The sequence below is a fragment of the Miniopterus natalensis genome, chromosome 12 (genome assembly GCF_054644295.1).
Source record: "Miniopterus natalensis isolate mMinNat1 chromosome 12, mMinNat1.hap1, whole genome shotgun sequence".
Classification (NCBI taxonomy): Eukaryota; Metazoa; Chordata; class Mammalia; order Chiroptera; family Miniopteridae; genus Miniopterus; species Miniopterus natalensis.
In genome coordinates, this window is record NC_142092.1 from 36,803,957 (window position 1) to 36,829,141 (window position 25,185).

Here is a 25,185-nt window from a genome sequence, read left to right on the forward strand (position 1 = left end):
AGACAGTTACTGTTGGAAAGTCACTCAGAGGAGGGAAGGGGTTTTTCTTCAATACTCTCCATTACATCACTTAGAAACCATAGCTCTTTTTTAGTTCTTTACTTGCCGCCACCAGGATGTCTCCTATTGTGAATTTTTAGGTTTCACTTAATGGTCATTTATGACTATTCGTCTAGTATCTGAAAAGATGATTTATGATTTCAACCCTGTTTTTTTCTCTCCCATGTTATCAAAGAAAATTGATTTGTTGCTCATCTCTTTGTTTTGAGACATTTCATTCTGCTGATTTTATTTAATATATATATGATCCTTCCTAAAGATTTTCTTACATTTTTGTTCATTTAGTATTTTTATTTTATTTCATTTAATTAGCTTTATTTAATCTTGTCTAGTGGGTTGATTATCATAAATCAGTATAACATTTTATGTGAATTTTTGCTTTAGCATGTTGCAGAATGGGCTATGCATCAGCCTTTGCTATTTGTCCTTAACTGTTTCTGTATTTTATACACACTGACCAGACATTGCTCCAAGGCTAATCTTATAGCATTAAAACGCCTTCCTAGGGACTTCTCCTTTGACTGATGAAGCTTGGAGGTGGCATTAATTGCAAATAAAAGACCATGACCTATTGTTGAATATAGAATATCTTCTTAGAAGTGTCTGCCTTCACTATCGTGAACTCTCAGTGGTGACATAAAGATCTTTGTGCAGATCCAGTTACAGCCAGTGACAGTGGGCATATATCCACTCTGAATAAAAGAGCAATTATTTTTGCATTGCATGGCTGACGTTGAATGATAACATTTTTGCATATTCTAAAAATTTTTATGCAGATGCTTTTTAAAGGCAAAAAGTACTTTTACAATAATCTTCTTTGTGAATGGAATTTAAACTCTTGGCATGTGTTGCCTTTGCAATATGCCTGTTAAGTTCTGAATAATAACCTTTGACAGCGCTTGAGCAGAAACAAAACCAGAGGTTGTTTCCTGTGTTCACAACAACATTGCCAGCTTTGATTTTTTTTTTTTACTTATGCCCACCCACCTTAAATAAAAATGATAAAATTAATATTTTATAAGCAGGTTACTAGACTATGGTTTTAAAGAATTAGTCTACTGTAATTTTACCATGCCAAGTCTCAGAGCTTTGCTTGTCTCTGGCTGACTAAACAAATAATGAATGGATAATAGTTGACAAGGGGAAAAAATCTGCCAATTAATATATTTTCCCATATTACTTTACATTAAAAATTTTGTAAAATCTTTATATGTCTTCATAAAAATGGAGCAAAACTAAAAAGACACTGTACTGTTTTAGTATGGGGTGAGAGATAAACAGAAGAAATGTTTTTTGTCTTAGAAAGAACTGCAATATCTCTTATCTTCACATTGTCAAGGTAAATCATATATTAGAAAATTTAGTTTGTATCCATATAATACTTAAGAAACAATTGAAATAGAAAATGTCAGCCTTTAAGCACTTTTAAAAAGACTCTTTCACATTGGTTTGCTGGTTAGAATGAAATATTCTCTATTTTAATAAATTGATTTGGTTATAATAACCAATTATGCATGTGGATATAGCTTTACTAAAAATTCAGTTTTCATAGAATAAAATAATTTAACAAACCCCAACCCTATTTATTGCAATGAATTTATTTTGGTTGAAGCTATTTTAAATTGAGCTGACAGGCTTATAATTGATATGTTTTGCAAATGCTCGAAGGCAGTGAGGCAGAGAAATCTTTGCACAACACTGTGTAAGAACCCGTAGCTGTGGATATTTGATAAACAATGCTCATTGGGACAAGTTTACTGAAAAATGTTTTTATTAACTGCACAAAGGAACTTTATTATAAAAATAATAAAAAACAGTGACTGACAACTATACCATCCCTTAAAGAGTTACTTTGTTTTTTCTTTCCTCAACAGTACAAATCCAAGTGGAGGAAAAAGAAGATGATACTGAGGAAAGTTCAAGTAAGTGGGGATGGACCCATGTGGGATATGTTTCCTGTAGAATAGCAGTGAATTCAGGGGATTCATCCTCTTATCTTATGGGATTACACCACCACGTGTAAGCACAGGGGCATGTGTGAATGACTTCTGATGGTCTCGCAAAAGAGATCAAGTCCAGCAAGTAGAATCTCCACTCTAGATTCTATTCAATTGGCACACACACATCCCGCCCAATTTACACGTTACTCATGATCAAGTAGTTGCTAGTCCAGAAAAGCGTGCTTTTTTATTTCTCCACTGTTTTCCTTGTTATAGTCTTTGTCCTAAAAGTTTTTCTCTAAAGAGGAATCTATTACAATGGAACAGATTGGCCATTTTGATTGAACTGATCAGGCGGTTCAATTAAAATGAGTAAGCAAGTTCTTTTGTATTTTATCCAAATTGCTCTGTTGTTTTTACTTAGTGTAGATTTAGCTCAAGAGCCTGGATTGAAACCCCTTTCCAGACTCGCAAATCACTCATGGGCTGGAACATGGGAAAAATCATGTGAGCAAAAGCTTCGAATTTCCCAAAACTGAAAGGAAAAGCAGCATCTCAATTAGATGACACATCAACACCATCAATATAATAACCTAAGTGCAATATGGCCACCAGTGAATGTTCACAGTGCCATTTGTTGTCATCAATTTGCTGCATTTGAAAAGAGCCCAGAATCTCACACAGATCCTGGATACCACGGTTTGAATAATGTAGGGGAGGGAAAAATAATTTTCCCTCTACCTTTTTGAGTTTTAAGCTAAGACCCCTATAATATAAGACAGTTAAACAAGAGAAAACACAAACAAGTTTATTAACACATATAACTCATGTGTATATGGGAGATGCCCGGGAAAAATAAGTAACTCTCTGAGGTGGCTTAGTCTATTTAATTTAGACTTAAATACCATCTTAATAGGGAAAAGGAGGGGGGATGTAGGCCTTTTAACAGAGAGTAAATGATTTTTAGGAAAGATGAACGGGCCCTTAGGAGAAGAGATGGGAAGTATGATAGGTTGTGACAAAGTTTGTCTGGATGCAGAGTCTACTTCTAGTCTTCTTTCCTGTGATGTGTCAGCCTTCACTGGGGATGAAACTCCTGGGGTGGGGATTTATGATAATTGAACAACTGTTGTTGAATGTGTTGTTGGGCAGATAATGTAGTTTAGAGAAAGCTTCTTCCTGAATTTGCTGTTTTCCAAATGTCTACAGCTCAAAGTAATCAACATACCAAAGTAGCATATTTTGGGGTGGTATATTTTGAACTCCAACAGTCACATTTTGAGGTGGCATATTCTGCTACCCTTTAATGTTGAATCAAGCTAATCCCAAAAAGTAACATTATATACAAATCTGCATTTAGTAGTCAACTGGAGACATTTATTTTTTTAGAATTTGAATATTTGGAAATTAGTTAAAGCACTAAAGACAGCCTTTTTATTCTTAAGTGGTAAAAGATAAATCTAATGGCAAACTTTTCATCCATGGTAAAATTCTGCAAGTTTAATAGTTTATTTTTAATACAAAATACACTGAAATACAGAGTACTGGGTGGCTGCTTGAGTTCTTGAGTTATTTGTGGGTGAAATTGTTCCTCAGTACACATCAAGCTTTGTCCTTTCTGTAATCAGGGACTAACGTGCCTAATAAAGGCTGGGTAAATTTTCAGAATGCCAGAATGGGCAAATAACACATGGCATTTGCCATAGTGTTCAACCAGTGAAACTCATGTTCAGTTTTGATAACTGAGTAGTTTTCAATCTGTGTTACCAAACTTTAATAGTATAGGCAATGATTTAAAATATCACTTAAAAAGTTTTGATAAGTAATGTTAAAAGATAAAGCTTATGTGCAAAAATGAACATATTTAACTAATGAATGAGAAATCTGATGAGGGGTTACAACCAGCTCAAAGGCAAATCCAAAGAACAGACGCATTTATAGATCAGGAATATTGAAATGATATGCAAATAGAGACATAACAGTTTTATGGGTTTTTTCCCCTTTTTTGGTGAAGGATAATTATTTCTCTACTAAACAGTTTATTTGTATGTCTGCAGACAAGAATTATTTTGCATTGCTCTCCAATTATCTATAATTTACAAACTTACAAAACAGCTCCCAAGAATCGAATCAGATAATACAGAGGTTATGCTGTAGACAATTTATAATTTTCTATTGAAGTACAATTGAAAACTACACAGCAGCTTCTAAATAAAAGAGATAGTAATAAATATAAATAATATTTGATTTTTATAGAAGTTGATGCTGAATGTCAGAATAAGTTAAGAAAATTAAAATTTTACAGAGATGAAAGTAGAGTAGGATTATATTCTATAAACTGTGAAGGAGGGAACTGAATTCTCTTCCTACTCTACCTGGAAGCTTCCTAAGAGGTTATGGGAAAATGAGGCATTGTTAGTTAATTAAAAAAAAAACACCAACATCATTTCTTTCAGTTTTACATTAAATTTGTATTGACAAGTTATTTCTATTCATAAGGATAGAATGATCAAGCAAGTGTATTTACTATGAATTTATCAAGTTCATTTGAGAAGGGGATATTTAGGAAAAAGAAGAAAGAAATATTTATAATCAAGAATGAGGATAATTTGAATTAGGAGAAATCTCAAGGGCTAAGTTAATGTCTTCAGGATTATTCTAGTTATTCCTGTCCTCTGTTCTAAGACGCAGGTGGAAGTCAACACATATGTGTTGGATTGGTAACCCCTAACCTTGGTTTGCAGCTCATGATGTGATGTTAAACTCCATGTCATCTAGTTACCCAAATGAATGAAGACTGGAATTCTAAAGATTATTAAAATGCATAGTTCTACATTCACATATTTGAGTAGATGAACCACAAAGTAAATGATAACCTAGGTAAATGTATTTAAATGGAAGGTTATGAAATCTATGTGGCGCGGTACATCTTATCATGATACGGAGAACTGGTGTCGGACGTGTGACACTAATTCAAAAGTAAGCGTCCATTGGGTGGCGGGAAAGAACACTTTCCAGCATTGCTCACTGCAGCACTAACTGCCCTGTAGGTGACGAAGAGGAGGAAGAAGATAAGTTACCTCGAAGGGAGAGCATGAGGCCTAAGAGGAAACGGACCAGAGATGTTATCAGCGAGGACGACCCGCCACCTGAACCAGAGGACGAAGAGACCAAGAAGGCCAGGGAGAAGGAGAGGAAGAAGAAGCTGAGGCGGGGCGCGTAAGTCAGGCCCCACCCCAAGGAAACTTCCTTCCGAAGCCCCCCATGGCTGGAAGGCCATTCCGTTCAGGCCCTCTTTGGCTTTAAAATTGGTCATCAAAACTACTTTTAGAAAGACAGGCTTGATACGATGTTGCCACTTTACTCTACTTCGTTAAATGTATTTTAATATTAAAATAGGATTTACAAATGGATATAAATTAAAAATGGCCTAAGAGGAATTCCTTTATGAGAGATTTTAATGGCCATAGTTATTAACATGTTATAATTAATTTAAATATTTTATAATTATCCCATTGGTTATATACATTATTATCGAAGTGGAAAACTCCTAAACAAAGAGCCCCAATTACTTTATTTAACTAGGAGGGGTTGGAAAACTATGGCTAATTCCAGCCCAAGAGTCAAGAATGGTTCTTATCGTTTTAAAGGGTTATTAATAAAAAAAACAAAGACAATATGGGACAGAGCTGTATGTAGCACTCAAAGCCTAATACATCAACTATCTTTCCCTTTACAGAAAAAAAAATGTGTATGGGCCTCTGTTGCAGAGGATTGGCATTGTCATTTTCTTTTTTTTTTTAAAAAATGTATCTTTATTGATTTCAGAGAGAGGGAGAGGGAGAGAGAGAGAGATAGAAACATCAATGGTGAGAGAGCCATTGATCGGCTGCCTCTTGCACGCTCCCTGTTGGGGACCAAGCCTGCAACCCGGGCATGTGCCCTGACCAGGAATCGAACCACAATCTCCTGGATCCTAGGTCAGCGCTCAGCTGCTGAGCCACACTGGCTGGCCTGTCATTTCCTTTTTAATACACTGTTTCTTTTTTAGTTCCACCAGGCCAACATTTTACTGAGTGCTGATTTTGTGTAGAATAATATATTGAATACTATTTAGGGAAAATCCAAGAAAATAATTTTTTGGTCTTTGCTTTCCAGAAATTTGTAGATAGCAGACAGTTTGGAAAACCGTATGTGTAAAGCAAATCTAATAATAGAAATCCTAGACCCTTTGGAAAGGATTTAAGAGAATGGTCAAACCACTCTTGCCAATCCCAGGTGGTAGGGCGCCGGAATAACCATGAGGTGAGGAGATGGCCTCCCAAGCACTCCTAGGACTTTGAATGATGAGGAACTTTCCAAGGTGTCCTTCTAAAATGACACAGTCCAGTGTTCAATTATTAACTATTACTTTCCTGCTCACAAATAATTATAATTAAATACAACTGTATGAAAATTTTGTTAGAGAAGTTTAGCGTTAATAGATGGTGGCTCCTTTTAAAATAAAAGAGTAACCCTTCTTTATTATACTTTTATTAATTCCTGTTTTTAAATCTCCCTCCTCTTTTCTCTCTTCCTCTCCTTCCTTCTCTTTCTTTTCTTTCTCCTGCTTCCCAAGCCCCTCCTCTTTCTTTTTTTATGATAACCCAGTTACCACCTGCTTTAAATTTTTACTCTGATCTTTAAAAATATAACTTTTATTGATTTTTAGAGACAGAGGAAGGGAGAGGGAGAGAGAAAGAGAAACATCGATGTGAGAGCAGAACATCGAACAGCTGCCTCCTGCACACCCCCAGGGACCAGGAATCGAACCCACAACCCAGGCATGTGCCCTGACCAGGAATCAACCCAGCCACCTCCTGATGCACAGAGGACACCCAACTGAGCCACACAGGCCAGGGCTGGCATTTTTTTGTTGTATTTTCTTTTAAAGTATCTTCATGCTTTGTTCCTTTCAAAAATAAAAGACAACATACTTTTAAATTCCATGCCTTATTATTACTTATTTTTTAGATATATTTTCTATTAGCAAAGCTTATGTACCCGACAGTAGTATTTTATTAAGGAAATATCACCAACACATATGCATGACGCAGGTTGTGTTCTAGAGTTTGCCTTTCCTCTCCATTTATGTGAGGTCCTTTTAGAAAAGTGAGTTGGGTGGGAATTTCTCTGCTCTCTTGGTCCGTTCAAGGCCCTCATGTCAATTGCTCAACCTCTGAGGATAGGACCACCAGGTCTTGGTCCCTGCTGCCTGAGGAAATCTTGTCCCTTTGACAGTGTCCATCCCTAACTGGACCCATTCTTATCCTGATCCTGAGAAACCCACAAGCACCCCTCTTCTCTACCTCCCCATTCCTCCACAGAGCCAACTTGGCTAAAATGAACTTCATCTTCATAGGTTTTACCAATTATATTATTGCTGTCACAATTTGTGCAAATATTCTGAATTGTATCATAAATTATTTGGGATGATTGATAGTTCTGATCTCTGGTTAAGGGTCCATTTTCTATTGTTCATTTTGAAGATAAGCATCTTTTTTTTTGAATAAGAACATGTATTAGCAAATTTATTTTGAGAAAGATTAGTAGGCAAACCAGGGCACATTTATTTAGGTTAATTAATTCATGATCTTTTAAATTTGAAATGTTGAAGTGAAAGACTTTAGGGAATTTCCCTTGTGCTGACAAAACATTTGAAACCAACTAAAACCAAGGTAATAATGCTATCTTTGGAGATGGTTAAAAAACACTGCCTTCTTAGACATTTAGGAGTATTTCTAATAATATTACAGGTTATTCCTGACCCAGTTTTAAGTGAATAAGTAATATGTTCATAGCAGTGAGAAATTCAGCACATGATCCCCTTTTCCCTAACAACTGTTGTTTAAATAAATAAAATTTAAGATAGAAAGCCATTCTTGCACAAATCAGCCCTAAATTTTAGAAGATGATGCATGTCTGTGCTATATATTTTTTTAATATGATTAGCACTTTCTTTGAGTGGTTCCTAGAAAAGCAGTTTCCCTGTAATATTTTAATTACCTGTGTATTTGAAAGTAATTCTATATAGTTTAGATTTAGCCTATGTCTACATGGAAACAATATTTTGGGTAATTTTTAGTACAGCAATCATCTTAACTAAAACGTATTTCTCTTCCTAGGACAAACCAACTCACATATTATTCTAATTGGCAAATTAAAAAAACAAATTGTGGCTATAGACGTACTAAAACAATCCTCAAGTGTTTTATGTCACCATAAGATTTTTATATAATAAACATCAAGTAATTAAAACAGAAACAACCTAATGTCAGTCAGAGTTGTATTTTAGTACAGTGTACTTTTATAGTTCTCTTGAGTCAAAATACTATTCTAAGCAAAAATATCTGAATTGACCAAAAATCAACCTGTCAACATGAAGTGTTATTTTAGAAGGTTAATATGAATTTTTATTTCAGTAATCGTGACATCATTAAACCTATGGATTGGTGAAAAAGAGAGGAGATTACAAGGTCATTTTATGATGTGGACTGTAAAACTATGGCTATGTCCTCCTGTTCCTCAGCTGGAAGTTTCAAAAACAGCTCTTGTCATTTCCTGCTGTGTTTGTTCATAAACTAAGTGAACAACAAAATATGTTTCTGAGTAACTCTGACTCAGATCACAGTGTCTTTGTGGGGGTCCAGTTAGTTGAAAAAATATGAACAGCTAATTGAACCGAGAGCATTTAACAAAGAAACTGCTTAATAAATAATAAATAATTGTTAACTAGGTTACTGGAAAAGTGAAAAGAGAACACTAAGGTATCATGGCAATAACAACTTTAGGTAACAGCTACCACCCAAGGGCTAGAGGAACAATGGAAAGAGATTGAAATTAAAATTTAGAAGCATGGAGAAGGGGCCTACTGAGCTGAAAGCACTGCAGAGGGGACAATGCTCAGGTGATAGAGCTCATTCTGCTAGTGCTGGGAACACTGGGAAACTAGAGTCCCCTGCAGCTGTGGGAATGCCCTGAAGCTTCTTGAGTGAAGAATCATTGCTAAGCGCTGGCTGGTGTGCTTAGTGGTTAGAGCACTGGCCTGCACATCAAAGGGTCTTGGGTAGATTCCTAGTCAAGGGCACATACCTGGGTTGCAGGTTCAATCCCTGGCTCTGTCGGAAGTGTCTCGCATTGATGTTTCTCTCTCTTTCTCTCTATCTCCCTACCTCCCACTCTAAAAAAATTCAATGGAAAAAATATCCTCGCATGAGGTTAACAAAAACAAAAACAAAAGCAAACAAACAAAAAAAGAAGCATTGCTGAAGAAGAAGCATCACCCCAAGAAGCAAACACAAAACCAAAGGAAAGATTAAGTTCCTTATTAGTGTCAACCTAATAGCGAGCCAGCTGACAAAGCAGAAATGCACCCTAGAATCCCAGCCCCAGCATTGCATATTAAATACAAAAAGGTGGGTTTGAACTTGAGTGACAAAAGCTTAATAACTGAAACAATCTATTACCCCCTTCCCCCCCCCAAAAAAATGATCTCCACAACATGGCATTACATTCCTCAATTTAAAATTATGTTCTCATGTTTTCATTTTAATTTCTTTGTGTTCTGAACCCTATAATATTTTTGCAATACTAGGAATACAGAAGAGAAAAGACGTATCTCATTTTCTCAGTAAGAAATTAAATTCCCTTGAAAGCCTCTTCAAAGGATTCACTTCCACCAAATATAATTCAAGTTGAATTTTATCAATTGAAGTTTTGAGCTAATTAAAAGATTAAGTGAGCTTTGAGAAACAAATTTTTTTTTATCTCAATTTTTCTCTTTCTCTTGAGTCAGAGCTTTCTTAAACAATTTAAGTGCACTTCAAAAACATCTTCATCTCTAATTTACTATCCTTACTGAAAAATAAAGTTTAAAAATGAAATGTAGAATTGGTGGGAGGAAGTGTACAAGGGAACAAAGAGTCGAGAAATTGATCTTGATAGATCTGTAACTATTGTGAGAGTTTGAAGCTGTGGACTATTTATATAAGAACAGCTTAGATTTAGGACATCAGAATGTAAATACTATTCTTTAAAGTTATATTAATTCCCGAAATCCTGAATCTCTGTTCAATGCTTATGGATCTCAGCACTCATTATGTACAGCCCAGTTGATACACGACTGAGTTTCTGATATCATTTTTTTTTAAGTTTGGAAGTCAAGCAAAACATAACTTTATTAAGTTTTTTTCTTTTAAAGGGATGAAGATGATGAAATTGATGAAGAGGAACTGGAAAGATTAAAGGCAGAATTGGATGAACAAAGACAAATGATTGCTAATGTCAAATGCAAGCCTTGGAAAATGGAGAAGAAAATTGAAGTTCTCAAGTATGATGCCACTTTCCATAATTAGAAACAGTTTCCTTGATTCTGATCTCCTAAATCCTCTGTGTATTACCTATATTTAACGTATAACACTATATGTGATATGTCATATATATAATACTCATATTATTATACAATGTTCATGGTCATATATACATAATATATCATATATATATGTGTGTGTGTATATATATATATATATATACATATATATATCACATCACTAGAGAGGCTGGGCTAATAATTACAAATTTGAAATTATAAGCAAATTTATTGTTTGGAGTCTTATCATCCTTGTGGTCACCTTTAATCATTTATTCCTTGAACTAAGAGTTTCCTTAGTTTAATACAATAGTTATGATCCCTCTGAAAAAGATATATTAGAATTTTATAAGTTTGTGTGGATTATGCAGTCTTCTTTCTCTACAGAATTCCAGCCTAAAATGATATTTTCATGTGACAGCTCTCTTTAAAGTGCAGGGAAGATGCTAGGCCAACAGAACGGTAAACACAATTATAATTAAGGGCTGTGTTAATAACTATTCCCTGGTAACATGTCAGTGACCCGGTTTTACTCTTATATTGAATGCTGATGAAGGGGCAAAGATACTCAGAGACACACAGATTTATAAACTTCTGATATTAAGAATCAAATGCTTATCTTTCCTGGAAAATGGAAGTAGCTTCACTTCTGAGGATCACACTATACAATCTTGCCATGGTGGTTGGGAGAGGCAGCGAGTGAAAAAGGGAATGTGTCTGTGAAAACAGTCACATTTGCATGAAAGTTCATGCTGCAGATTGCATTTTTCCACACAACCATTTTTAAAAATAGTGGTGCCTTTCCAAAGCTATCCCTCCATAAGCCTATTTAACTCACAATGTTAAATATTGTATACACACACATACACACACACAGTGAAAATGATAGTATTATTGTCCCTGGTGATGAAAAGAGAACTGAAGTAGCTACCAAGATAACTCATTTCTAGTCTTGGCTCTGGAAAAGCTTATGTGTTTTTTAAGGAAATTGCTTAACCTCCCAGGGCCTCACTTCCATCATATTTAAAATAAGATACTCTAGATCTACCCACGAGGCGGGAACCTAGTCATCAAATGGTATTGTTCTGTTTTGTGGAGTAAGGTTTTCCAAGTTTCAAACAACGGTTTTCCCAGCACACTTTGCCTCACACAGTTGTTGCTGGGAACTCCTGTGTGTGCATGTGCACCTCAGCCATGAAGGAAGGCAAAAGCAAGCAGTGCTCCTGCTTCCATGGACCCACAAACACGTGTGCATGTGCATATGTGTGTGTTAAAAGTTTACATTCAATGAAGTGATAATGATGCTAAGTGATAGGTTTCAAAATATACTTACTTGGCAAAATAGAAGCTTGGCAACCTTATGTGGGCTCCCAAAATCTATTTTGAAATATTACTGGCCATGAAATCCCCAAACTTGAGAACCATAGGTAACTGTACATAGAAAGTCATAAAATTGGAAAGTGATAATATTGTGAACTTTCAAAGCATAGTATGAAGTTGAGTAAGAATGCCAAAGGCCATCTCTTCCCTTGCCATCTGTATGGGGGTATAGAAATACATGTCCCACTATCCTTTGCCGGTTTCTCCCATGTAGCGCAGTAGAGCAGGTGTGAGCTTCAGACTTAAGCTTGAATTTCAGATCTTCCACTTAATAACTGTGCAATTTTATTTTTTAAATTTATTTATTTTTATTTTATTTTTGTTTAAAATATTACCTTAACTGTGCAATTTTAAATGAATTATGTACTTTTTATGGCTCCTTATGAAATTATACAAATGTAGAGGGTTATGGGAGTCATTAAGTGAAATAATTCATGCAACACATGGTGCCAGAACATAGCACATAGCTGGGACATGCAAGTTGTAATAACTTTTTCATCTCAGGGCAGACTTGGTGTTGCCCGATTTCCCGCAGTGTGACAGGAGAAATGGAAAGAGTGTGGACCTGGCAGGGCCAGGTAGGAGCAGACCTAGCCACAGGCCAAACCAGGACCCTTGAGGGATGGTGACAATATTGGTTGTAGTCTGGATGGACAATAAAATATTGATGCCACAACAAAGGAAGTAGGCTATCTTGACAATTTGGCAGAATCCAGGGCCAGAACCCTCTCAGGATTTTCAAAATGTACACTCAGGGTGGTCTTGTGGTAGATTCCAGAACCTGGGTCCTTGGCCAAGAGTCCAGAGATTAAGCCATTTTTAAAAGTGGGAAGATAGGGATTGGGATGAAAGAAAGGCCAACACCAGACCCTATTACTAGGGCAGAGGTTGAAAATGGTAAGTCCACAGTTGAATCTAGACTACAGATGGTTTTTATTTGGCTCACATACTTTTCCTTTCTTTTTCTTTTGTTATTTTTTTTATTGTGTCAAGATATACATAAAATTTACCATTTTAACAATTTTGGGGAATTTTTGTAATAATATTTTATTGTTAAACTTTTAAAAATGGGAAATTCCACTTTTAAAAAATCCAGATGTCTAGCTTCTCCTGGGTAAGTGAAGGTCTGGTCCCACATTCCTACAGGAAAATCACAGCTGGGGCTGCGCAATCACTGTCCCCTACTAACAGGACATTCACTCCTCAGTTTGCACAGCTCCCAAACAATGCCCTTCAGCTGTTCATGCTTCTTGGCTGAATGTAGTGCGCACCGGAGCTTGCTGTCTCCTGCCTGGCAGCTGTGGAGTAGGTTAGGCATGTTCCCAAGACAGTGATTCAGAACATCCAAGCCAAAACCAGCTTTGCAGAATGGAAGCACAAATTTAGGCCCAGAGGAGAAACAACTGTAGGTTGTCTCCTGTCAGCAATGCTTACTGTCTTGCGACAATTCTCCATGACCAGACATGGTTCCTGCTTGGTGGCTGTGCAGCTCTCAGCACACCTGGGGCCAGCCGCTACGGTCAGCCTGGTTCTCTTTGTCTGAGCCTCCATGATGAAGTTATTGGTACTCTGGTGCCTGATCTGTCTCTCTCTGTAGGCTTTTGAATGCTGTTTTGAGCTTCTCTCCTGTGAATTTCAATTATTCACATTATTTGAGCAAGTAGTCAATAGTTCATGTAGGTAAAGTTTTCTCTACTCCAATGTTACTAAAACATGGGAGTCAGGCAGCTTTCCTCCCTCCCTATACATCTTTCAGGGACATCTAACTCTGAGAGAGTATTTCTAAGGATTATGTTATTCCCAGAATTGGCCTCTAGTCACGACTCCTGCTAAATCTATGGAACCTAAGGCTTTAGGCTCAATATAACTGGAGCAGATATTTTTATCACAAGTTTGGATCTGTGTCTGGGTTCCAAAACTTGCATTATGACTCTGAACTCTGAAATAAATTTTAGAGAGGGTCAGGGTTTCAAGATGTTTTAGAGTAAAGCCTCAGGAAGCTTATGATTCTGAGGATGTTGTGGGACACTTGGATAGTTCTCGGTTTTCGAAAGAATGTCTACCACTAGGGACATGAGCATCCTCAGGACTTAGGGTGGAGAGACAGTTTAATATAAACAATTAATACATTGGCAAGAAGCTCTAAGAATGGGTTGTAAATCCATATGAATTCTCAAATATGGCTCAGGAACTGGCATTATGCAATTTCAAGGCAGCAGAATTTCAATGCTCTTTAGGGATGAAGGGAAGCCTCTTTCCACCATCACTGTGGCACGGTGTTCTTCAGTGTATGTTTTCCCGTGTATAATACAGTTTCACACACTCCAGTAGCCTCATACTTACTGAATAAGAATCTTTGGGTGGAGGGATATGTGCACCTAGCTCAGACCAGGAATGTGTGTATATATTTTTTACTCTAGAAGTTATTTACATACAGTCAGGGTTGAGATTGTCTTTAACTCTGAGAAACAGAAAACTTCATTAAGCAGAACATTCTGCTCTGTGAACAGTCTATTGAATAGGTGAGGCTATGTGTATATGTGTGGGGGGGAGGTGCTGAGGAAAGGGAAATTGTGGTGTATTTTCCAATTATTTGAAGGTCAGTTCCTATTTTTTATTTGTTAACTAACTAAAGAGTATTCAACAGTGAGGATTTTAAGTATAATCTGTTTTTAAGTTGTGTATGGGTTTAACTCAGAAGTTGGATGACTAGATCTTTCCTGCCTGTAAGAGGTGGCCACACTAACCTGGTAGCAGCCACCACCGGTGAAATAAAACACCTGGGTGGAAAATAACAGGTCTACTTATTACTCATCCTGAAACGTAAAACCTTTAACTATATCAGAACACTCTGTGTTGTAAATTAAATGCCCTCATGACTAAACCTAAATAAGTAGCCACTCTATGTTGTCTTAGTAGAAAGAATAGATTTTGGATTGAAAATTAAAGAGACTTAGACTCTGATCTAAGCTCTGCCTCTAACTTCACCTCTCTGAGCCTCAGTTTATTTATTTATAAAATGAAGAAATTGGATTGTGGCCCGTGGTTTTCAAACTGTTGTCCTCAAAGTTCAAGTGGTTTGGAGAAATCCCTTCAATGCAAGGGAGGCAGAGGCACAGGGAGGGCTGCTTTGCCACAATGCCAACTTCAAGCAGAGGAGACCTACAGTTTCTCTCTTCTACTCAGTGCACTTCCATATAAAGCATTCGTTGGAAATGAAAATGCTTCTGTGCCTAGTCACATAAAAAACAGTTTTTAAAAAAGCATCACTTCACCGGATATTTAAAGAAGCTTATTTGAGGAAGGGAGCAGCTCTCACACTTTATGAGTCTACAGGTTAGGGTACAAGCACACTCCAAGTATACTTTTGCATGGGACTGCCTGTTGGGTAGAAGCCATTTTAAAAAATATTTATTTGGATAACAAAAATGTTTATTTAGCTATGATACTGACTGTTTTATTTGTGAGCTTTGTAGCACCCTGACCCAGTATTTCTGGGAGTTGCCCATTGGCTGACTGTGCCTGGTGATTTATTAATGAAACACACAGCGAAGCCAAGAAAGTTTCTTTTAGGATTTCGTTTACACATAAACAGGTGCTTGAAACTGTCAGCTAGTCATTAATATAACGTTCTTCTTTATTCAACCTCCCTGCACCCTCCCACACTTATTTTTGTTAGTTTTTTATTTTATTTTTTTGATTATGGGAACTAATGTATTTCTAAGAAAATGAGAAAAGATAGAATTGATTTCCTCTGTTTAAGCCATCTGGGAAGAATACCCCTTTTTTAGTTTCCTTATAACTTAAGATTTTATTAGGCAATAAACATGATTTCTACTTTAGTTCACAAAGGCCTTTCCTTCATCTCTTATTGTAAAGGAATGAGGAATTCCTCACAAGAAGACTTTTTAGAATGTGTACATACTCACTAACACATGCTTCAAGCATTTGAGATTCTTTTTAACCAACAATTCAATCAAAGAACAGGCCTTCAGTTATTGTACATTATAGGTATCTTGGGTAGATTGTTGATTTTCTCATTCAAAGAATGGAGAGTCTAAGGCAATCTGTATATTTGAATTTAGTAGATCAAAATATAAATTGACATTCAATTTATCTACTATTTAACAAGTGTTTACTAGGTATCAAGCTTTATGCTTTGACCTTGAGTAAGTTTCTTAACCTCTACATCCTTGAGATTTCCTCACTTATAAATTGAGATAAAAGTAGTAGTATTTCACAGAGTTATAGAGATGATTAAATCAGATAATAGGCCTAAAGCACTGAGAATGGTGCCTGGTACACAGTAATCATTTTATACATGTTAGCTATTCTTCACTTACCATCATAATTTCATTTATCACTTGCAACTACCCTTTGAGGTAAGTATTGTTTTTTGGGCTTTCATATAAGGAAAACTAAGCTCACAGAGGATAAATAATTGTTTATGTTTGAACTGCTGTTAAGTGATAGAGCCATGATTTGATCTTGTTTAGAAAATGACTTTGATGTGACGATCTCTAAGTATACTACCAGGCAAGCTCTCCCGGAAGTCATGGGACTGAAAGGTTCACAAATCAAATTAACATGTTCAAATCAGATGGCTTATTAAGTAAATTTAAGCACAGTGAGAAGCGAGGGCAAAAACATGGGATAAATGAACATGTGAGGAATAGAATAGCAGTAGAGTGGTAGTGTAGGCCACAGAACCACACTTCTTGAATCCTGGATTTCACAGTGTTCCTATGGCCTGTCTCTCGCACCCTACTGATGGTATGGTTAAGAGAACTGATATCCCAAAGGGGCCCATGGACTAAAGATGACATAGGCCAAGGGTAGGCATTTGCTCTATCAGAGTGTTTCCTGATCATAATAATATCGTGTCAATTAGCTTGTTGAAATGCCACAAGTTGTACCTGCTTTTTTTGAGCAGAACTCATATTGATTTCAGATAGAGGAAAGAAGACAGAAAGATAGAAACATCAATGATGATAGAGAGTCATTGATCTGCTGCCTCTTGCATGCCCCCTACTCGGGATTGATCCCGAAACCTGGCATGTGTCCTGACCGGGAGTAGAACTGTGATCTCCTTGATCATAGGTCGATGTGTGATCCCTGAATCATGCCAGCCGGGCATGAGTGGTCAATTTTAGGAGTTACAGATATCTGTCCCAAAGTGACAGGATCATAACTTGACCTTTTCATGTCTTTCTGATTATAATATTCTTATTTATTCATCATAATTTCTATTTTCTGTCTTTCTTTGGCAGGTATTATAGTGTGCGAACTTACAATCTGTATTGGAACTCATCTTATAAATTATGCCTTTGTAACATGCTACAAAATTATTTATTAGCTATATTTAATATATCCTACATGCAGGACCAGCTACATAATTTGCAGAACCTGGTGCAAAGTGAAAATTCAAGGCCCTTGTTAAAATAATAAAAAAATTCAATTATTAAAAATTACAAGATGACAACGTCAGAGCATTAAATTAAGCACTGGGCCCATCTGAGTGTGGAGTCTGGTGTAATTACACAGTCATAGGTCCATAATTTGATCCTATCTATGAGTTTCATTTGAATATAATGAGCCAAGAGCTTTATTATTATCTATGTTTAATACTTTTATGAGTTCCATCCATTCCAATAGCAGAATTCAATAATCACTTATATAATTACTTAAATAATTCAGTAAATTTACATTATAGAACCCAAGTCTATGTAACTCCAAAGACAGTGTTCATGAACTATAGCAAGGCTGTTCTTTTAAAATACCACTTGAACATGTCATTCCCATGTTCAGAACCTTCAATGTGTTCCCAGTCATTAACAAAGTTTAAAGGCTTTTGCTTAAAAAAATCAGTGAGCTCCACTATGTGAATTCATACTCTGAATTCCAACTCCCTTTCCAAATCATTAGTTATTGATGATAATGACCATGAGGGTTTGGAGATGGACAAAACCATTTTCACATTTTTTTGAGTGTCTACTATGTATCAAATTCTGTGCTAGGAGATGATACACACATTAACTTATTTAATTTTCATAGAAATCTTGAAAACGAAGTTATCGCTGTTTTACAGATGAGAAAACCGAGACTCACTGAGGTACAGTCGCCTCACACAGCTAATAACTGTCAAGGTGAAGACTCACATTTAGGTTTCTCCACCTCTAAAACCTCATGTTTTTTCTTGTGTGCTGCACTGCTTCTCACTTGAATCATGTTTTCCAGTGACATGATTTTGATCTTCTCTAGACTTCCTGGGTACACTTTCTCACTTGAGTCCAGTCTCCTCTACTTTTCTGCTATCCTTCATTCCTCTGCTTCTTCCAGTCCTGAGTTCTATTTCCTTCATGAATTATTGTCGCTCCTCAGGGTTTTCTTTGCCAACTCCTTTAGAAATGGGACTCAGATAGACCATTATTCATTTGGTCCTCCAATTATACTACATTGTATTGCGTTTTAAAAATTGTATGTAAATCTCCTTCCCTTCAGAAAAGATTTGGAGTTTCTCAGGATATGAAGATGTCTTACAGCTCTTTTTTTGCTTAGGGCCCAGCATAGTGTTCTGTACCCCATAAGCATTCAGTTACTGTTTCCTGTGTGAGGGACAATGTTAATGGTGATTCATTTTGTTGTTGGACACTCATTCTGAAGGCAAGGGGATCATTAACATGATGGGGGCCTTTTAAGGCCCCAGATGAATATGTGAGTAAAGGGCAGGAATGTGCTGGTAAAAAGCACTGATTTGCAGTATTTACCAATTTCCATCACATAAATACTCCCATTCTGACCAATTTCAAGCTGCCAACAGTTTAAAAATCAGCTCACAAAATTTGTGAAAATTCAACAGTCGGTGGCTGAGTCAGCTCCAGCATCTCATTGGGGGAGCTAGTAATGCCTTTGATTAACTAAATTTATGTTAGAGGAACCTTAATCTGGAGGAACTGAGAGCAGAGGCTAAAGAAAAAAACTGTTTATAATGTTGTAACATATTTCCTATATTTAGTCTGTAATCAACAATGAAATGCTTGAATTAGAGCTGCCTGTGTGAAGGACAAACACTAGTCTATAATTTCAGGACTCCAGATAAAGATGCAAAGTCCATTAATAACCTCTTATCCTGGTTTTTACTTTAACACCCTGCTAAAAGTCTTTCCTTTTATATTTTAGAATTTCCTCCCAAATCTGTGATCATGAACAGAGTTTCAATCTTTCTCCCTTCTCCTCCTTCCATTTTCATTTTTTCTCTTCTACAATTTGTCTTAAAGACGGGGGGAAAAAAATTCAAGAGTAACCAATTTTTGAATGAGATCAGAAATCTATTTTGGCTTAATATTCACATTAGAGCTCACCTGCAACAATTGCTTATCTCATCATTTTCATTGCATTGGAACGAATCTTTCCATATTAAATACGAACAATGCCCCTGACAATTCTTTGACTCAGAATTTAGCCTGTTACTATTACTGTATTATTGTGAGTGCTTGGAAAATTACTGTGGTCAATTCTAGTAATGTTTTTAAAAAAGTATTTTGAAATTCTCCCTTAAAGGATATTGAAAGGAACCAAATTATTGTTTTTTTCTTGGCACATGACTATTTTGGAAAATTTTTTAATTGTCAAGGCAGTCAGCTCTGAAACATTTGGGATACTTTTGTCTACCAAGAATCCTCCTCCTTTATTTGTGCCATGATTTGCTTAATCCTTCTTATCTATACTGCACCATTTTGCCACAGTTACCTGGAGATGTTCTATTTTTCACTGTGGTTTGGCAGGTTTTTCAGGTGGCTCACTGCTCCCATCTCTTTGGGAAAGTTTTTAAGGCATTTATGATGCTTGTATCAACCTCAAAATCTCAAGTACAGAGCCTAGTTAAATCAGCCTGAGATTCTGCCAGGTAGTTGGTGTAAGGATATTGGGAAAATGGATCTAAAAATGCTAATATTCAAAGAAGCTTTCCAAGAATCTTGGCAACCAATCTAATTCACTACTTTCTACAAACACCTACTTATCCAAAATTCAAATAACCCCAAAACTGAAATAAACAGGGATTTTTTTTTACAGTGTAAGAAAATAATAATTATAATAAAGAATAAATCTTAGACATAGGGAAGTTCTAAAGTTTCCTTCTATATAGATAAAGTGTGGCTACTATTACCTTAATTTCATTTCATTGTACCTCATTTCCTAGAGTCTTATCAGTCAATGTATTATATATGGTAACACACTGAATCAGGTTTCACAGCTTGCAAGGGTACTCTACCCTCTAATTTTTGATAAATAACAATTTACCTAACTTGGACTCTTTAGAATTTCTGCTATCAGTGACAGCTAAATTTTGCAACTTATTATTAGACTATCTATAACTATATTATCTTTGAAGGGTAATTAAAAGGAGGAATTCATTAATTACCACTAAAAAATTATCTTGGAAGAAATGCTTTCAAATATATTTCACATAATGCTGTAACAATAAAAGAAAAGCAAATGTGCACTAAGATTGCTTTGAGAAATGCTTCCTTGTTGTTCTGGGGCATTGCCATCCAGATCTCAGATAAGGTACAAATTGTGAAGATAGCCCTTTACTTTATTAGGTGCATTATAATAGAATAACCAAGGAATTTTTAAAGATATCTTTATGTATATGACCAAGGAATGGCAAGTAGAATACTATTCTGGGGACTTAAATAAGCCTGTTGCTATAGAATAAAAATGGTTAAGCCTTATTAAAATGCATATACTAAAAGTTAATGTTTGGAGAGCATTATATTAGAATATCACAACAGATTATATGAGAGAAAGAAAGAATAATTTTATATACCAAATATAATGTGTCAAGTTTTCCTTCTGCAGTTCTGAAAAGTAAGCATTTAAAAATAATATAAAACACTTCTTTTTAAATAGTATGTTAATTGTGCTTTTGCAATATATGCATGAGTTTACATATACACATGTATATATATATGTATATGTGTGTTTATGTGTATACGATTGCACATATACCTACACATACACACTCAGATATCTACATAAAGATACGTGCCTCCTTGGATGAATTAATTTTTATATTTATGCATACGCTATTACAGTCCTTTTTGACCAGTGATTGGTCACAAGGATCAGGCAAGGTTAGAAGGGAAGCTTTGGAAGGAAACTGTGAAATATTAAGATCGCGAGTCAACACAGCATAGGAGCATGGTGTGCTCTTTGGGTGACCTCACCTAAGTTGTGTTGCTAAGTGCATAGGACAGACCTGCAGATCTAAGTTTGTCATGGGGCAATAGTCAAATTTACCAGCTAGTCGATTATTTGCAGAGTTCATTGAAATGACATCATTTAAAATTTCTTGCCACTGGTGGATCAAAAGGCAGAACGCCTAGTTTCAAAAGAAAACTAAGGCCCTTTAGCACTTCTAAATATTACCATACAATATGTGAAAAAATATTTTATAATACTTAGACATGCTTACAAAGTGTAAATATGAACACGTAAGTGTTGTGCAGAAATATTTTACCCACACTTTCAAAGCAGAATGGCTCCTCTCACTCTGAGGCAGCACCATGTACATCCTCTGGTCTCACAGTATTTAGCCAGATATGTTTGATTAGAATGCACATGAGCCACCAGAATTAGCACAGTCTGTCTACCAAGCCCTGTAAATGGCCTTGCGAAGATCTGAATGTCAATATAGCTAAGAATATAAGATTGTAAATGTGATTCATGGTGGAAATACCTCCTCTGTTAGGGAAATTCTTGCAAACCGACGCCTAGAATGCCTTTCTCTGCCTACTCAAATTCTATCAGCCCTTTAGAGTCCAGCTTCATTCTTGTCTCGTCTACAATATCTGCAGCAAGCTCTCAGGCCTCCGCTCTCTAATCCCTTTTCACTTCAAGGCTGCGCAGCACTGTTATACAACAATTTTATGGGCCTATAACTCATTTTTCTTAATAGAATTTAAGCTTTAGAAAGGAATCTACATGTTTTATTTCTTTCAAAGCACTAAACGCATTCCTAAGAACATAAAACATACTGAATAAATTCTTTTAAAAATGGCCACTAAAAGAGAAGGAAAGAATGATAAAAGTGAAACAAATTTGCTCATTGACCAGAATTTTGGATGGCCATAGCAATGGATAGCAACTTATATTTTCAGTCCTATTTTTATCTACTTCTGAGAATAGTTTCCCCACAGTAAAGTGGTTGGGAGAGGGTAGGTGGGGAACCCTGCCATTTGCAAATTTTTAGTGATGTAAGGTTGAAATAAGGTTTTAGATTTAGCTTTTCTTATGACTCTTGGGCTCCTGATCTTAAGAATTACTTGTGACTTTAAGGTCACATTCTTCTCAAATCTCATTTCTGCTCAAAAAACAAAGCAATAATTGTAGGCTAGAATATACCTAGATGTCTTAGGGATATGGCCTGGTTCTTCGCAGTCCACATAATATCACCCTTGCTTTCAGGTATTAGTGTTGTTAATTGCATGCTCAATTGATTCATTAAAACAAAACCAAGTAGGATAAAATCCTTAATATAGAGATGAATAAGAATATCTGGAGAGATGTTTATAAAGTTGTGATTGTAGATTGCTTTCCACTGAGAAAGAATTCATTACGGTAACTTTGTTGTACATTCATTATCTCTGCTGATGATCTTAACATTTTTTGGTGTCCTTCTATGGTGGAAAACCAGTTTTGTTGTGACCAAAAGTCAGCACAATCTTTTAGCTCCTGGGAAAATCTGCATGGTCCTTTTTTCCCACTCCCCTGTTATAATAATACAAAGGAATACATTTTAAATCATAGACTGTGTCTTAAATTAGCCAGGTACAGAGAAGAATTAGAAAAAAACCTAATCAGTGAGTACAAGTGGATCTAGTGTACTTTTTTTTATTAAACAACTAAAGCCCAACTATGTCATTTCAACTTTGAGTCATCTGAAATTACTCTGAGATGCTGACTGACTGATCTCTAGTGTATAACAAAAATGTGTTTGAGTCTTTATTTGACATTTAAGGCAGCCCTGAAAATTAGCATTGTTTCATTGCTCCATGGGTCTGAAGAATTTCCTAGGTCTTCCTAGGTCTGAAGAATTTCCATGGGTAGTAATTTTGAACTTAATATAAATTCAACATATCCAAGCATTGCTTTAGTTACTCACTAACACCAACAGCTGGCTTTCACACATTTCCATGGATAGCATCAGAGCTAGTGAAAAAATTGCCTTAAGAACTCTTTGTATACAGTTTATCGCTAAAGTTTACCGCTAATAAAAATTTTAGAGGCTTGGTTCTCTCTCGGTCTCTCTCCATATATATATAAAATCTGTGAAGTGGTACTATCTAAATAGAAGCACACCAAAATAAGCCAGGGGTGTAGGCTAAGAGGCTATATGAATGCACAGGCTAATGTTTCACTTGTTCTTTGTTTATTTGTTACTTGTTTTCAGATTGTTTCTGATGTTTTTATTTATCAAGGGCAATTTATCAAGTTTCCAAATATGTAGAGTGCTATTTATAGTGCTCTTACTTTTTGCCATGAACACATTGCATACATTCATACATGCATACATTATTTTCTATAAAGCACGCTAAAACCCAGTGAGATAGCTATTATCTCTATTTTATAGAGGCAGCACCTGAACATCTTAACAATTACAGCTACTGCCACCAGCAGCCTCTTTATAGAAACAGATTTTTGAACCATCACTTCCAGTATTAGGATGACTTTAAATAATTCTCACAGTCTAACTATGGAGTTCTATTATCTAGGAGGCTTATAGTCCTTATTTTTAGTTTCTGCACATTAGACTAGTTCTTACCTCTGCAGTTTTCTTTCAATTACGCAATAATATTTTAGGAAAATCAGAGTTTTAACTTTTAGTTAATTTAAATGGTCATTTTTTTTTTTAATTTGCTTATTAAAAGAAGACTTCTCATTCTTTTTATCCCTTTACTGGGAAGTATTCATGAATACAAGTTTTGATTACAGTTTCTTTAAAGACAAGTTTTGAAATGTCTTTCATTTACTGGAGCAATAAATGGGTTGCTCAATCATACTATCAAAATGAAAACAGGAGGGAAGAAAAGCCAACTTAACCTAACTCAGACAGAGAACATGTTTCCTGGGATGAGTATGCGTCAAAGGCAACATAGCATGCCCTAAATCCCCTGTGCAATCAGGGTGGTATCATGTGTTATGGGTAAATTATCTATTTTGTAAGTTAGGCCAAAGTGTGCTCCTTCAACTAACTGTGAAAGCATTCTTGAAAGCCTATGAAACCTTATTATTCTAATTACCAACACAAGGGGTTGATAAATTAATTATGAGGCCAGGTATCATTGTCATTAAATAGACCTCACTCAATTATTTATCCCTGAGTCTGGGGTTACAGCTCAGAGAGCTGTGCATATTGTACCAGGGCTTACTTGAGACCTGGGACCTGGAGACCAGCTTATAGTCTTGGCAGGTGGCTTTTGTTGAATGCAATTCAAAGGGATGACACACATTTTACAGTCATAAATTTGGATAGTTTGAGGCCAATAGATATTCAAAGTTTATCCACAAAAGTCTACTTCATTTTAGTCATGTAGAAAAATCCTTTTAAGTTGTCCAGATAAATATAAATGGGTAGGAAATAGATTAACTATAAGAAAAATATGAAGAAATACTCTTGCTTTTTAGTTTTCAAATACATTGCTTTTTCTTTTCTTGCATTCTGATATATATCACGGGCACTTCAGTGGGATAAATATTACTCAGCGTTTAGCTCCGTATTAGATAGTTTCTTTTTTGCATCTTATTTCTAATAGCGCAGTGAAAGATGTCTTCTGGTTAAGAAATCTGTTATCAAGAAGGATGGGATTGGGTGATACTGATTTTCTTTCATCCTAACATCATGCCAGCTCACTGCAAAGGTCAGCCGTGGAAATAGTGTTAAAGCATGTTCTCTTCCTGAGTCACTGACCACATGCAGTCCAGTGTTCCTTCTTCTAGGCCTGCAAGCAGCAAACATGCTTCCTTACATCCCAAGAGTATCACATCACGGGAATCAAGAATCTATTCTTGTTAAATAGTTACTCTCTACCTATCCTATGGCCTCTGACTTTGTTTTAAAGTCATCCCCCAGATTCCTGATGAATTGTCTAGTTATTTTGGCCAGGGTGGGCATTGTGGAGCAGGAGGAGATAGAGTGGCTGTTCGGGGATCCCTTTTATATTAAATTTGGGGGGAGATCTCTTGAAGAATGGAGGAGAGATTAGGGACTCAAGGAAGAGAAGAAATTCACACCTGAGACTATGTGGAGTAGAGTGAAGTCCAGACTTTTATATATGTATATTGAGGGCAGTGTGCGGTAGTCATTGGGAAAGGTGAAACTATGCCTAGAGTCAG

The 25,185-nt window shown here is 36.1% G+C and overlaps 1 protein-coding gene across 1 annotated transcript in view; it reads left to right on the forward strand.

The window, feature by feature from the left end:
- Positions 1 to 25,185, forward strand: part of TMC1 (transmembrane channel like 1) — a 140,058-nt gene that overhangs the window by 51,838 nt on the left and 63,035 nt on the right. The window contains exons 2-4 of the mRNA XM_087822542.1: positions 1,935 to 1,982; positions 5,051 to 5,219; positions 10,240 to 10,368. Of these exons, the coding sequence (XP_087678668.1) occupies positions 1,935 to 1,982; positions 5,051 to 5,219; positions 10,240 to 10,368 (346 nt within the window). The remainder of the gene's footprint in view (positions 1 to 1,934; positions 1,983 to 5,050; positions 5,220 to 10,239; positions 10,369 to 25,185) is intronic.